The sequence below is a fragment of the Aspergillus undulatus genome, assembly GCF_047715775.1.
Source record: "Aspergillus undulatus strain CBS 261.88 unplaced genomic scaffold BDV17scaffold_12, whole genome shotgun sequence".
In the NCBI taxonomy this organism is placed as follows: domain Eukaryota; kingdom Fungi; phylum Ascomycota; class Eurotiomycetes; order Eurotiales; family Aspergillaceae; genus Aspergillus; species Aspergillus undulatus.
This window is the reverse complement of record NW_027396616.1, coordinates 186917-199020: the sequence shown is the minus strand read 5'-3', so window position 1 is coordinate 199020 and position 12104 is coordinate 186917. Positions and strand designations below refer to the sequence as shown.

Here is a 12104-nt window from a genome sequence, read left to right as displayed (position 1 = left end):
TTGAACGCCATCTATAATTCTTCATCCTCGACGGAATGGGTAGATGGTATGCTTCGTGTCTTGTATAGATCTACGTAAGCCTGCGGAGACGGCATCCTTCCCCGCAATCAACACTCACCTTCAACAACCACGTGCACCACATCCTTCCCCTTTTAAAAGTCGCCAACATAAATGGAGGTACGCTCTCGCAGCTCCCCTCCCCAGAGAATCAAAAACCCCTAATACTCCATCAGACACCCCCTCGAGCCCGGGGCCCCGGCCGGTCCGGACCCCGCCGCCGCACGGGCTGCCTCACCTGCCGAGCGCGCAAAGTCCGCTGCGACGAAGCGAAGCCTACTTGCGCTAATTGCACGCGACTGCGATTGCAGTGTGCTTATAAGAATGTTATTATCCCCGGACTACGGGCGCCGGCTGCGGCGTCGGCACAGGGGCGCGCGAGGTCCAGTTCGAGTGCAACGGTCGACATGGAGATGGAGACGATTATGGAGCAGCAGCAAGGACGGGAGGGTGAGGAATTTTCATCAGCGAGGAACGCAAACCCAGTAGTGAATTTGAATTTGAACAAATCTCGGTCTGAAGTACCTCATTTTCCGACGCAGCAGCATCCCGCTCTCCCACCTGCGAGCGAAGGACAATCGATGGACTTTCCTATACCATTCGATATGCTGAGTTTTATTGGCGAAATTACCTCTGACCTCCAGCAGAAGCACCTCGATCTCACAAATGGGGGGACTGTTGCCTCTGCGGCGGCTATGCCTGTACCTGAGATAGATCGTGGTCTTTTTCACAACGAACGGCAAATACCCTGGGATTCTGAGGAGGTAGATACCGTCGGGATTCTATCCGAGCCAGAGCCAGAACCTCTTCAAGGTTCAAGCAGGGAAGAGGTCTGGGAGGAGGAACTACTCGAGCATTTCAGGGACAGCAGACCTCCGCCTACGATCTTTGGGCCGATCGACCTGGAATGGAACCATGTGAGTGACGTTATAATCAATGAATCGACGGGTTGTCGTGCACTTCTCCTGGCAGTATACTGCTACTCGGATATGAATAAGGCATGGATTGACGGGACGAGCTGGAAGCTGGGACCGACGTATCATGCGCAGGCCAGCTCGGAGATCCAGGCTTGTTTAATGGGGGATGTCAGCGAGAGGCTGCTGAAGAGGGTGTTTATGAGTGTTTTGCTGCTTATGTTGGCTGAGGTGCGTCCTCTACCCTACTGTACTGGTAGTGAATGTAGCAGGCTGACGTTCAACAGCTTATATCCCGTGAGAACTGGCGCCCAGCAACTCCCTTCCTCCAAACGGCATACCTCCTCATCCAACGCTTTCACAACCGAACACAATCCTGGACCGGGCTAGCCCACCTCATCGCGTCATGGGTCTTTCTCCTCGATATCAAATCACTCATTGCAGGACGAGACGGCGACCCTCTCGCCGACCTAGCAAGCCTCACTCCATCCTCCAACGAAACTACACCCTCCTCAAACACAACCTCACCAGATAACGACCTCCCCACCCCCTCACCAACCTACCTAATAACCCAAACCATCACCTCCCCAGCCTTCACCTTCTTCCTAGCAACACAACAACTCACCCGCCGCATAATAACAATCGACCTCCACCACCGAAGCCGGGGCACCGTCTCCGACGAATTCGAAGTCCTACAAATCGCACACACCGTCTCCGGCGACCTCGAGGCCCTCTGGAATAAGCGGCCCAAAATACTGGAACTCTACACCTCCACTCCAGCAGACGAGGAATGCCTTTTAGAAAGCCTATCTCCGACCCTAGCGAGATCTATAGTCCGCACGTTCAGGTCTTACGTTGCGAACTTTTTGGCTTTGTTTGTTTACCTCCATCGCGTGGCGTTTGCAATTTATCCGAGGACGGATCGAGTCTATCGGGCTGTGGATCAGATTATTTTTTTGGCGAGGGAGGAAAGTTGTTGTTCTACCTCCTCCTCCTCCACCTCAACCTCCTCCTCTAACAACAAAATCAACCCAGACTCAGAACCATCCTCAATCCCAATAAGCCTAATCTGGCCGCTCTTTATCGCAGCCTTAGAAGGCTCAATCGAGCAGCGCCGCTGGATCATCTCCGAGATGCAGCGCATGGCGGCTCTCGGTCCTGGAAAGGGGAGAGAAAGAGGAATGGTGCATCCGAATATACGCAAGGCGCTTGTATTACTAGAGGAGATGACAAGGCGCCAGGGTAAGAGCAGGACGTGGGCGGATTCGAGGTGTGTGCGGAGAGAGCTTTTTGTGGATTTTTTTGTTATGATCTGATTCAATCCAGTCCCATTTAATTTCATTTCTATATACATATATAGATAGACCTGTAAATTTCTACTCCCCAAGCTCAGATTAAGAGAGAAAAGGAGTATCAAATCCTACTATCCCCCATACACTTACTCGTATGCAGCAAATGCCCCCTTTCCCTGCGGACATACGCCGCAAAACATACCGCTGCGAGTCCGATGGCTCCGTAGCTGATGTACACGGGGTACTTGAACTGCTCGGGGGCCTGGAAGATAATCGTTGTTGCGAACGAGAGCATCTCGAAGACGCTTTGCAGTGCCATTTCCGTTGAGGAGAAGCGGGATCGTGAGGATGGGGGGATTCCCTAGATGGATCAGAACTGCTATGAGGGGTATTATTAGAAATTGTTGGGAGGGGTACGTACCTCCTGAACAAGAAACTGCACCGCCAAATCAAACCCCCAAAGACCAAGCCTACTCATCGCGACCCCCGCCACAAGAACCCCCGCTACGATCCTCGCCATACCCCCATCCCCAACACCATGAGGAGCCCAAACAAAGGCAGCCACCGCAGCAGCAAGTGTCCCAAACTGCCAATTCAAAAACCACAGTCCGGACCTCACCGGTCCAATCCGATCCATTAAGAGCGGCGCAACGACCGTCCCTGAGATCTCGAATACAACAGCGCCAATGCGCATCGCGCTTACCTGGATCGAGGTAAATCCGGAATGCAGCAGGAAGGTTACCATTGTGGGGCCGAAGGAGAGGACGGTTAGGTAGAGGAGACTTAGGGAGAGGGAGGGGAGGAAGACGGGTGCGGTTGTGTATTCGTGCCAGGGGAAGAGGGTGCGGCGGGCTTGGTGGGTTATTGTTTGGAGGAGGGGGTGGGGTTCTGGTCCTGGGTGGTGTTCTTCATCGTGGAGTCTGTCTTCGTTTTCGTTTTCGTCTTCCCTTGAGCCCTCGTCCTCAATGTCGTGGGCGTCTTGATTTTCCCTCCTTCGATCTAGTTGGGGGACTGAATGATATACCTATTCTACCCTGTAAGCGTAGTCCTAGAGCTTAAATCCAAAGATATACATACCTGTGCAATAGCGAAATACTCAACCAATACAACAGCGACATTCAGCCCCAGGACACCCCAAATTGCAATCTTCGTCGAGAGCAGCCCGTCCATGAGCGAAACCACCAGGGGAGCAACAAGCTTGCAGAAGAGGTCGATTCGTCTCATTGTTGCGTTTAGATCTGAATAGAGTTCAGTTAGCTATATCATGATCATATACGCTGTCAAGGAATGTACGGGGTAGGAGAAAGTAGGTACCTTGCCTCGAGACATTCAGAGAATCCGAAATCACCACGGCCTAGCGCAGCACGTTAGATGGGCCTTAGAAGCCAGCAGGGATAGAATAAATTCACGTACCCAATCCCGCTCAACAGCCACTGTATTAGCCGTCGAAGCTAGCTTCTCGACACCAGCTAGCAGAACTAACGATACAAACAACATCCATGATAGATGGGCCGGTGGCGAAGTGAGTAGTAGCCCCAGACAAACGCACGATACTGCGACGGGGAGTCGTTGCCATACTGTGCAAACCAGTCAGCATTTTTCTCTCGAGAATCTTGACTCCGTGTTTGAAAAGAAGAAGAAAGAAGAAAGTGACTTACTGATCGACCACCGAATACTCACCAACCGATCAACCCGATCAACGAGAGTCCCAAGCGCCGACGAGAACAAGACTGCGAAGAGCGAGCGAACAAGTGCGTAGATTGACGCGTAGAGGAGCGTATCAGGGTATATTGAGGCTAGGAAGACGACGGCGCCGAACTCGAACATGCGCGAGTTCCATGTTGAGAGGGTGTGCGAGGTGTAAAAGCGGAGGAGGATTTTGTTGTTGTTGCTAGTGGGAGAGGGTAGAGATGGGGGGGCGGGCTCGTTGGGATTGGGAAGTAGAGGTTCAGATTCCATGTTGGTGGAAGGCTTGACCAGTTATGGAGGGAATGGATGGTGGTTTTTATTTTGGTTTGTTGATGGATGTAGATAGAAAATAGATAGATGCTGGGTGACCTTGAGGTTGAGGGCCTATTAGACCACTCGGCTAGGCGGGCGGGTCATTTCTCTACATTCAATGTATCCGGGGTATATTTTGAGCTTGTGTGTTGATTACCGTCCATTGTCCATACTAAAAAGTAAATAATGTGATATACAAGCAGTCTACCAAACCAGCTCCGTCTACTGACTCTTTTCGCCCTTTTCGTTCCATCGCACGCCATCGAGAGTCTCCTTGGTCTGTCGGTGGAGCACCTCTCTCACCTTCTCCTTAACACCGTCCTTGTGGTCAAACTGAGTCAGGAAGTGGTTGATGACATCCTCCTTGGACTTGGGAGCCGTCTGTACATATCTGTGGATCTCCTTCTCGCTGGGCAGTGTGTATTTGTGTGGGTACTCGCGGTAGTTACCCTCGGTCACAAGTGTCATGCGCTTCTCGCCTTCAGGGAGTTCGAAGAACTTCTCGGTTTGCTTGTGGGTGACCTCGTCCAGTGTCGCAGGCTGCCAGTTTGCCTGGCGCGGAGGCTTGGACATGAGACGGGCCTTGACGCCCTCGACAAAGTCGGGGTGGCGCATGAAATGGGCAGCAACCTCACACTCACGCTGGAACGTCTCAGCAATATCCCAGTTGCGTCCCAGGCGCAGCTGGCGCAATGTGACTTTGAGGGACGTTGGTGACCGCTGAGAGATGGTCTCTAGCGTCTTCTGTGCCCATTTCGTGTGCACCGTCTCGTTTTCCAGTGCTCGCAGTATCTCTTCCACCGTGTCATGGCGGAAACATCTGTCAATTGCCTGGCGCAGACTTCCGCCCAACTTGATCTGCTCATCAGGAAGGCCCGTGGAGAACTCGGCCATTGTGCGGTTAACCAGGTGTAACCGCTCGCTGAGACTGGCGTGGTCGCGGAAGATCAGTTCTGACAGACGAGCCGTCAGGTTGCCCAGAACACTGGAATCAAAGTAGTGTGTAGCAATGCCCGCGTACAGCGCTTGAACGCCGGACAGGCGCTCCGACGTCAACGCGAGATAGGTACCGATCTCGCCGTCAAGGCGGGGAAGGAAGAAGGAACCGCCAACGTCAGGGAAGAACCCGATGGTCGTTTCGGGCATGGCGAAAACGGTGCGCTCGGTCGCGATACGGAACGGGGCGTGAACGCTGAGCCCAACACCACCACCCATGGTAATGCCGTCCATGACGGAGATGATGGGTTTTGAGTAGTTTGCGATGAGGTGGTCGAGCTTGTATTCAAATCGGAAGAAGTCCGCTGATGCCTGCTGTCCTTCAGGACCTGTTTCGTTTTGTAGCGCGAGAGCAGCCACGTCGCCGCCGGCGCAGAAAGCCTTTTCGCCAGCTCCCGCGAGCATGATGATGTTGGCCAGTTGAGATTTTTCGTACTCCTATATCAACCATTTATGCTTAGCGATGCTCCCATAATTGCAGTAGCTATCATGTCCAACCTTGAGTCGAGGAAGAATCTTTCTGGCCATCGAGCCGTTCATCGAGTTGAGCTTCTTCGGTCTGTTGAGTTCCACCAGGCGCACTCCGTACAGCGAATTGAAGAGGACATCGTCGGGCTCGTCTCCGGGGAGCTCGTGAGGAGTCTGCGAATCTGTCGCGGTCGACATCTACCATCGTTAGCTCGTCATAAGTAGATAGTCAGCAGTATAGATACCTTGGATGACGCCGTGAAAGCTGGGTTGGTGACCTTGGCGCGAAGAGGCATGGTGCGTGCTGGTGATATCCGCGAGAGCCAGCTCGACGGCGTCGGAGACCGGGAAAAGCTGTGTCGAAGCAACATGAGGCAGACCCACAGCCTGGGGAGAAGAAGGAGGGGAAGGGAGGGAGGGGAAGCCGAGGGCGAACAAAGATATAAGTCAGATACTCGGGGTCGTGACGGAAAGACGATCGGTTGGAACTCCGCAAGTTAGAGGATTTTCGACCTCGGAAGTTTTTCTCCGCCGCCGACTGAAAGCGAACCGAGCTCTTACAACGATAGTAATGAAATACGTATCTAGATACATTTGAATGAATTTGTATATATTTTTTCGAAGATAATCGAGGTAGTACCTATTCTACTCTGTATAGTTGGGAATGTGCTGTCGTACAGACTGCTTCGAACATCTCAAACTCGACATTCAATCAACATGTGCTAATGAAAGTAAACAAGCAAAGTCATTCATACAATATTGAAAGTATACTATTTGTACATCCAGTCATTTGACTGTTAATGAAACTAAACAAGCCCCGCGCATGCCTAGTTATATGTAGCCACCGCCGGCTTGCTCTTCAGGTCCCTTGAGTGCTGGTTCAGAATGATGTCCAAAGCCGACTTCTCCACAATCAACCGCCCGGTCTCCAACAGGTCCTTCACATCCACGTCTTGACGGTCCAGAATCTTTGCGTGCTCCCCAACTCCGCGCACCGTCTCGAACAGCCGCTTATTCTCCAAGTCTGTGATCAAAGTTGACCGGCCGAATTCCCTTCCCCAACGGTTGACTTTGAAGATTTCCTTGATCAGATGCGGCGTAGCATCTTCCGGAATGCCGATTTTGTCGTCGATAATGATGAGTTGCCCCCGTCTGTACCGGTAGCTGAGTGCAATTCGCCAGGCCTGGTCGTAGATCTTTTGCGGGAGCCCAGAAGAGAAATCTCGTGGGTGAGGACCGAAAGCGACACCTCCACCCTTGCGAATGGGCGATTTCTTGTCACCAACGCGCGCCCTTCCGGACCCCTTTTGCGCTTGGATCTTGCGATTACTTCCGTGCACCTCGGACCTCCACTTGGTGCTTGCTGTACCCTGCCGGGTCATGTCACCTTCGTATACAACAGCGCGGTGTAGGATGTCTTTTCGTAGCGGCATCATGAGCTGGTCGCGTTGGTATTCCACAAATCTGACCGGCTCCATCGAAGGGAAGGAGTAGGTTGTCGTCAGGACAGGTTTCGGAGCCCACTTCGCGAGGAGGGCTTCTCGAGAGAGGGGTTCGTCCGTGGCAGCTGATGTTTCTGTGGCCATCGACCGTGAAAGGCACCGTTGCTAAACATAATCAGTTCTGAATGCTCCTTGGGAGCCGGACGTGAGGCATACTGTCGTGGCTTCAGCTCCAGAAAGGAGACTCCGTGAGGTGCGAGATAGCCATTTGAAGGTGCCAAAAGCGCTGCTCCCGGCCATTGTGACGGCTTGAAATGAAAGCAATTGAGCGGTATGATTCCAAGCCGGAGGTCGATCGGTCTGATTGAAACAGCCAAAAGTTCAGTCGAGGTGGTGGTTTGGCACTAGTGGTGAGGCTTGGCGCCGGGAAAAAAAAGTGTCCGGCCAGAGTTCCTCAGCATCGCCAGCAAGCCGACCCGACCACCGTCTCCCACACCCAACTCCAATTTCTCATTCCAGCACAATGGCCCATTATGAGCGGGCCTCAAGACCTCTCATCCAATGCCTTCAGAAATCGTCAATGAGGGGTCTGCCCCGCATCCAGCTGCAGACGCGCACCTTCCAGACCACGACCGCCGTCCAGGAGGAAGCCCAGGCCGAAACCTCGAAACAGGCCTTCTATAAGTCGCCTGACCCGTCATTAGTATCAAGTCCACGCTTGGAGAAAAGGCTGATGCGACAAGGCATCTTGCCTGTCGGATCTCGTCGACGTCGTGTCGCGTTGCAGGGCGCGCCCAGCGTGCCTTTCGAACAGCTGCCGTATCAATGTTTCCAGGAAGCACGGAAAGTTTTACTTGCCGATCGGGAGGAGAAGCTCAAGGAAATCGCAACGACAAGCGAGAAGATTGCTAAGATCCAGGCACTGCCGGAGGAGGAGCGCACGAAGCATTCTACATACTCTAAGCTGCGTGCGTTGGAGGTACATCTCGAGAGACTCCAGGTCCTTGCAGATATCAACGACCCTCTAGTCAAGAGGAAGTTCGAGGATGGACAAGGTATTTCATCTCGGCTCATTGAATGTGACTTGATGCTAACTGTGTAGGTGACATGAGCAAACCGATCTACCGCTACCTCGCCGATCAGAAATGGAGAGAGTACCGTCGCAAGATTCTCGTTCAGCGAATCACCCAGATGAACTCCATTCCTGACGTCCTTCCCCATTGCGACCCGATTGTCGACGCCAAGCTCTATTTCAACAGAAGGATTGTGCAACCGGGAGAGTTTGTCAACTCCCAAGTCAGCAGCACTGCCCCCAAACTCGACATTCAAGTGTTTGACGGCGAAGAGAGGCTGGTGACTATCGCTGTCGTGGACTCGGATGTTCCCAACGTCGAGACAAACAGCTTCGACTACAAGACGCACTACCTCGCCGTTAACATCCCCATCTCGGCTCTTAACACCAAGGTCGACCTTTCCGCGCTCTCGCCCGAGTCGCAGGTCGTCCTCCCATGGCTGCCTCCCGTTGCTCAAAAGGGCAGTCCATACCATCGTCTGTCGCTCTTCATCCTGGAGCAGAAGGAGGCTAAGCCTCTGGACTTTGCGGCCCTCAAGGCCAAGGAGGCTGATCGCGACAACACGCTTCTTCGCACGTTACAAGCGCGGTATCACCTCAAGGCCATTGGAGCACACCTTTTCCGAACCATTTGGGACGAGGATACAGGGGCAGTCATGAAGCAAATTGGCTTCCCTGAAGCCGAGATGGAACTGCGGCGCAAGCGAAGCGAGGCCCTACCTTACAAGCGCAGGAACCCCGTCACCATGCGGTAATCTGCTGCCATCGATATCTTTTTATCGCATTTCTTCTCTAGATGTACTGTACAATCACATGTATGAATATAGCAACCGTTCGAATACCAACTCCAAACCCAAACTCCATGATGCGCGTATACTATACAGAACCAAGCCCTGCGCTCGTTCACTCCAAGCCCTTCACATCTTCAACCGGCTTCAGCGGATTCTCCACCCACTGCATCCTCGACGGCGGCCAAACCCGCGCGACTACCTTCCCATTAATCAACCCCATCGGAAGAGGCCCATAGTTCCTCGAATCCCTCGACCAAGGCAGATTATCCCCGCCTACGTAAACATGTCCTTCCGGTACCTAACAACGTTCAAGTCAGAACGAAGAAAAGAAATGGTAGAGAAAAGAACCCACCCGAATCATCTCCCCCGTCCTCCCAGCCTCTGTCCCAAGCGCCTGATCACGACAAACAAAATCCCCCGGCATCCCAAGCACGCGCTTCGCCCCATACACGCCTACAAAGCTCGGATGCCAGAAGCGCACGACATCCCCGACTTCAATGCCGCGGCCGTGCTTGTGCAGTTTCGAGATGAGGAGGTAGTCGCCCCGCGGCGAGAAGGTCGGATACATCGAGGGGCCCTCGGATAACTGGATCATAAGCACATTCTCCCAGAATAGGCCGCCTGCTGCGGCTGCGCCGAGGCCGTAATAGACTTTTCGGAATATGGCGCCGGGGTGTGTTGTTCGGAGGAGGTAGCGGATTAGGCGGTCCGCCGGGGGGGCCATTTCGGTGGTGCGTGACTATAATCGTTGCAGCGACAGTTTGGGGGTTGATTTCATGGCATTGGGTCTCGTGGCTTTTGTTTTCCGGGGAGTCGCCTTGAATTGTATGATCCAGAGTATCTAGTTGAAGCGGAGCCGGATCGGAGATACTAAATGTCACGTGATGGACCAGCTTTAAAGAGATTTTCGGGGCCGCATCTTCTCTTCTTTCTTCATCTGCCCGCGAAATTATTATTATTTGGTGTCGACAACAACACCGCAATCGTTGGGGCTTTGGTCGCTGGATTCAATTGATTCAGTCGACTGGACATGCATTCATGGAATTGGACATGATTCCCAGGTGCTTAATGTTGCCCTGATTGATTGTCTGCCAATGCTCCCGTTGACTACCCCTCACTCATCCGACATAGCTAGACATTGTTTGTTTTCTTTGCTTTATTATGTTTCCTTTTTCCAACAGCTTCTAAATTGCTAGAGCTCACCGCTGCCGAAATTCAACACCAGAGCGAGTGAGTGTGGACAGAGAAGCAAGATGAACATGCTCAGATCTGGCTTCGAGCCAGAGTCCCTGAACGATAGCCCGGCTTGGACCCCATTTAACTATGGGAATGGGAGGCTGGGTGGTAAGACGGGAGACAAATATTATCATGAATCTAGGATAGTTGTAGGATTAATGAAGTTATTCCAATTTGCCTTGGTTCATATTCTTGCTGTAAATACTTTGTGTTTTGAGCTCCTACATCGCGTTCTTCATCTCCCGCAGAGCGGCCATGACATCGATGGGGTCCGCCTTGCCTGTTTTCTTCTGTATCTCGGGGTCCTAGAAAGGTCTTGTCAGTGTTGATTCTCAATGTTTCTGGGGAAGGAAACGTACCGTGACTCGCATGAAGACGTTGTGAAGCTAGATAATCATTAGCCAAGTTGAAGTCAACTGCACTTCGCCGGGCCATACCTTCTCATCTCCAATGGTAAACTTGCCCTGTGTCTGCTGGTTCGCGTTCGCAAACGCTTCCAGCTTCTTAATGGGCTCGGTCTGCGACACAGCAAGGCAGAACTTAACGTTGCCCTTGGTATACTCGTGTCCGGGCTGCAATCGTCAGCACTCTTAAACCCCCCAGTAGATGAAGACATACATAAACCCTCGTGTCATCCGGCAACTTAGCCAACGTCTCATTCAACGCCTTGTTCATTTCCGGCGCAGTCCCCTCGAAGAATCGTCCGCATCCACCGATGAACAGTGTATCGCCCGTAAACACGGCCTTCTCGTCACCATCCTGCATGAAATAGCAAATGCTATCTTGCGTGTGGCAAGGCGTGTGCAGGGCCGTCACGGAGATGCGGTCTCCGATCTTGAAGGTCTCACCGTGGCTTGGGGTCTTCGTCACGGATTGGCAGTCTTTGCCGCCGATTATGGGGACTTTAAAGGTCTTCAGGACTTCGTTGTTTCCGCCTGCGTGGTCCCAGTGGCTGGTTGTTGTCAGTTATCAGGTTGTGTAGAAGAGACGTGAGAGGGGAGCATACTGATGTGTGTTTACGATGGCTGTGAGGTTGATCTTTCCGGCTTTTGTTTGGGACTCTAGTTCTGGGACGACCCTGCAAATGGTCAGCTTGACTGCACTATATATACAGTCACCTATGCGACTTACTCAGGAGGATTAGCAGGGTCAATAATGATCGACTGCTTTGTCGGCTCATCTGTCACAAGGTAGGCATAGTTGTTACCCTTCCCAATCCCTATCCAGCATCATCAACCGAAAGTTCATCAAGGTCAAAAGAGGTGACGCCATACACATAGGCAGCGACTGAATATGCATGGCTCTGGATTGTGGCAGTGACGAATTGAGTGAACGAGCAAGGACCTTGTGGAATGGCCGTGTGGTACGTATGAAGCTCATCGACGATTGACTCGAATGGTGGTAGGCAGTAAGCTATCTGTCCAGTGTCTGCGTCTGCAATTAATAATGCGGGACAGCTCACTAAGAGTAGCTTGAAGTCCGATAATCCTAGCTCATCTCCGACCGCGGCTTGAGTGTGAAATGGACATGACCTCATAGGCTGGGGTGAGCTTCAGCCACTGTGGCTTGTTTCTCCAACTACGAGAATGGGGGTGCTCCTGATTGCACTCAAAACACCGTCCTCAACATTTTAAGCATACTGAGTCGACATCCTCATTCCTGAGCAATATCTGCCACCAAAGGTAGCCTTCGCGCTGACCTTATAGGAGCGCGTGGCTCAAAACAGCCGAGCGGCTCGAGGAGCGTCTGTCTGAGGAGGGCCATTGCGCCTAGGGCTACGTCGACTACCGATGGGCATACAAGAGCCATACAGACTGGAACGAATTCATGCTGCG

At 52.5% G+C, this 12104-nt stretch overlaps 7 protein-coding genes across 7 annotated transcripts; 2 read left to right on the top strand and 5 right to left on the bottom strand.

The window, feature by feature from the left end:
• Window positions 1-128: 128 nt before the first annotated feature.
• BDV17DRAFT_27613 (Zn(II)2Cys6 transcription factor) lies at window positions 129-2472 on the top strand. Its single transcript, XM_073759300.1, has 3 exons — window positions 129-177; window positions 234-1202; window positions 1259-2472. Exons 1-3 carry the CDS (start codon window positions 172-174, stop codon window positions 2285-2287), a joined length of 2004 nt encoding a protein of 667 aa, XP_073617708.1. The 5' UTR covers window positions 129-171; the 3' UTR covers window positions 2288-2472.
• Window positions 2336-4271, bottom strand: BDV17DRAFT_27600 (putative iron-regulated transporter). Its single transcript, XM_073759285.1, has 6 exons — window positions 3922-4271; window positions 3677-3840; window positions 3578-3617; window positions 3341-3501; window positions 2685-3287; window positions 2336-2624 (listed from the first exon to the last, which is right to left on the bottom strand). Exons 1-6 carry the CDS (start codon window positions 4220-4222, stop codon window positions 2385-2387), a joined length of 1509 nt encoding a protein of 502 aa, XP_073617707.1. The 5' UTR covers window positions 4223-4271; the 3' UTR covers window positions 2336-2384.
• Window positions 4272-4398: 127 nt separating this feature from the next.
• On the bottom strand, window positions 4399-6168 carry BDV17DRAFT_257653 (mitochondrial 37S ribosomal mS47 domain-containing protein). The gene is made up of 3 exons (XM_073757221.1): window positions 5974-6168; window positions 5759-5926; window positions 4399-5698 (listed from the first exon to the last, which is right to left on the bottom strand). The coding sequence occupies exons 1-3, from the start codon at window positions 6097-6099 to the stop codon at window positions 4487-4489; spliced, it is 1506 nt and encodes a 501-aa protein (XP_073617706.1). The 5' UTR covers window positions 6100-6168; the 3' UTR covers window positions 4399-4486.
• A 234-nt stretch (window positions 6169-6402) lies between these two features.
• On the bottom strand, window positions 6403-7563 carry BDV17DRAFT_257652 (mitochondrial 54S ribosomal protein uL4m). The gene is made up of 2 exons (XM_073757220.1): window positions 7387-7563; window positions 6403-7335 (listed from the first exon to the last, which is right to left on the bottom strand). The coding sequence occupies exons 1-2, from the start codon at window positions 7468-7470 to the stop codon at window positions 6556-6558; spliced, it is 864 nt and encodes a 287-aa protein (XP_073617705.1). The 5' UTR covers window positions 7471-7563; the 3' UTR covers window positions 6403-6555.
• A 91-nt stretch (window positions 7564-7654) lies between these two features.
• On the top strand, window positions 7655-9172 carry BDV17DRAFT_27591 (mitochondrial 54S ribosomal protein mL38). Its single transcript, XM_073759279.1, has 2 exons — window positions 7655-8225; window positions 8273-9172. The coding sequence occupies exons 1-2, from the start codon at window positions 7694-7696 to the stop codon at window positions 8995-8997; spliced, it is 1257 nt and encodes a 418-aa protein (XP_073617704.1). The 5' UTR covers window positions 7655-7693; the 3' UTR covers window positions 8998-9172.
• Window positions 9072-9841, bottom strand: BDV17DRAFT_27588 (putative mitochondrial inner membrane protease subunit 1). Its single transcript, XM_073759274.1, has 2 exons — window positions 9386-9841; window positions 9072-9331 (listed from the first exon to the last, which is right to left on the bottom strand). Exons 1-2 carry the CDS (start codon window positions 9755-9757, stop codon window positions 9146-9148), a joined length of 558 nt encoding a protein of 185 aa, XP_073617703.1. The 5' UTR covers window positions 9758-9841; the 3' UTR covers window positions 9072-9145.
• Window positions 9842-9853: 12 nt separating this feature from the next.
• On the bottom strand, window positions 9854-11731 carry BDV17DRAFT_257647 (beta-lactamase-like protein). Its single transcript, XM_073757219.1, has 7 exons — window positions 11544-11731; window positions 11401-11488; window positions 11276-11347; window positions 10888-11221; window positions 10707-10841; window positions 10629-10655; window positions 9854-10574 (listed from the first exon to the last, which is right to left on the bottom strand). Exons 1-7 carry the CDS (start codon window positions 11647-11649, stop codon window positions 10491-10493), a joined length of 846 nt encoding a protein of 281 aa, XP_073617702.1. The 5' UTR covers window positions 11650-11731; the 3' UTR covers window positions 9854-10490.
• Between the last annotated feature and the right edge of the window lie 373 nt (window positions 11732-12104).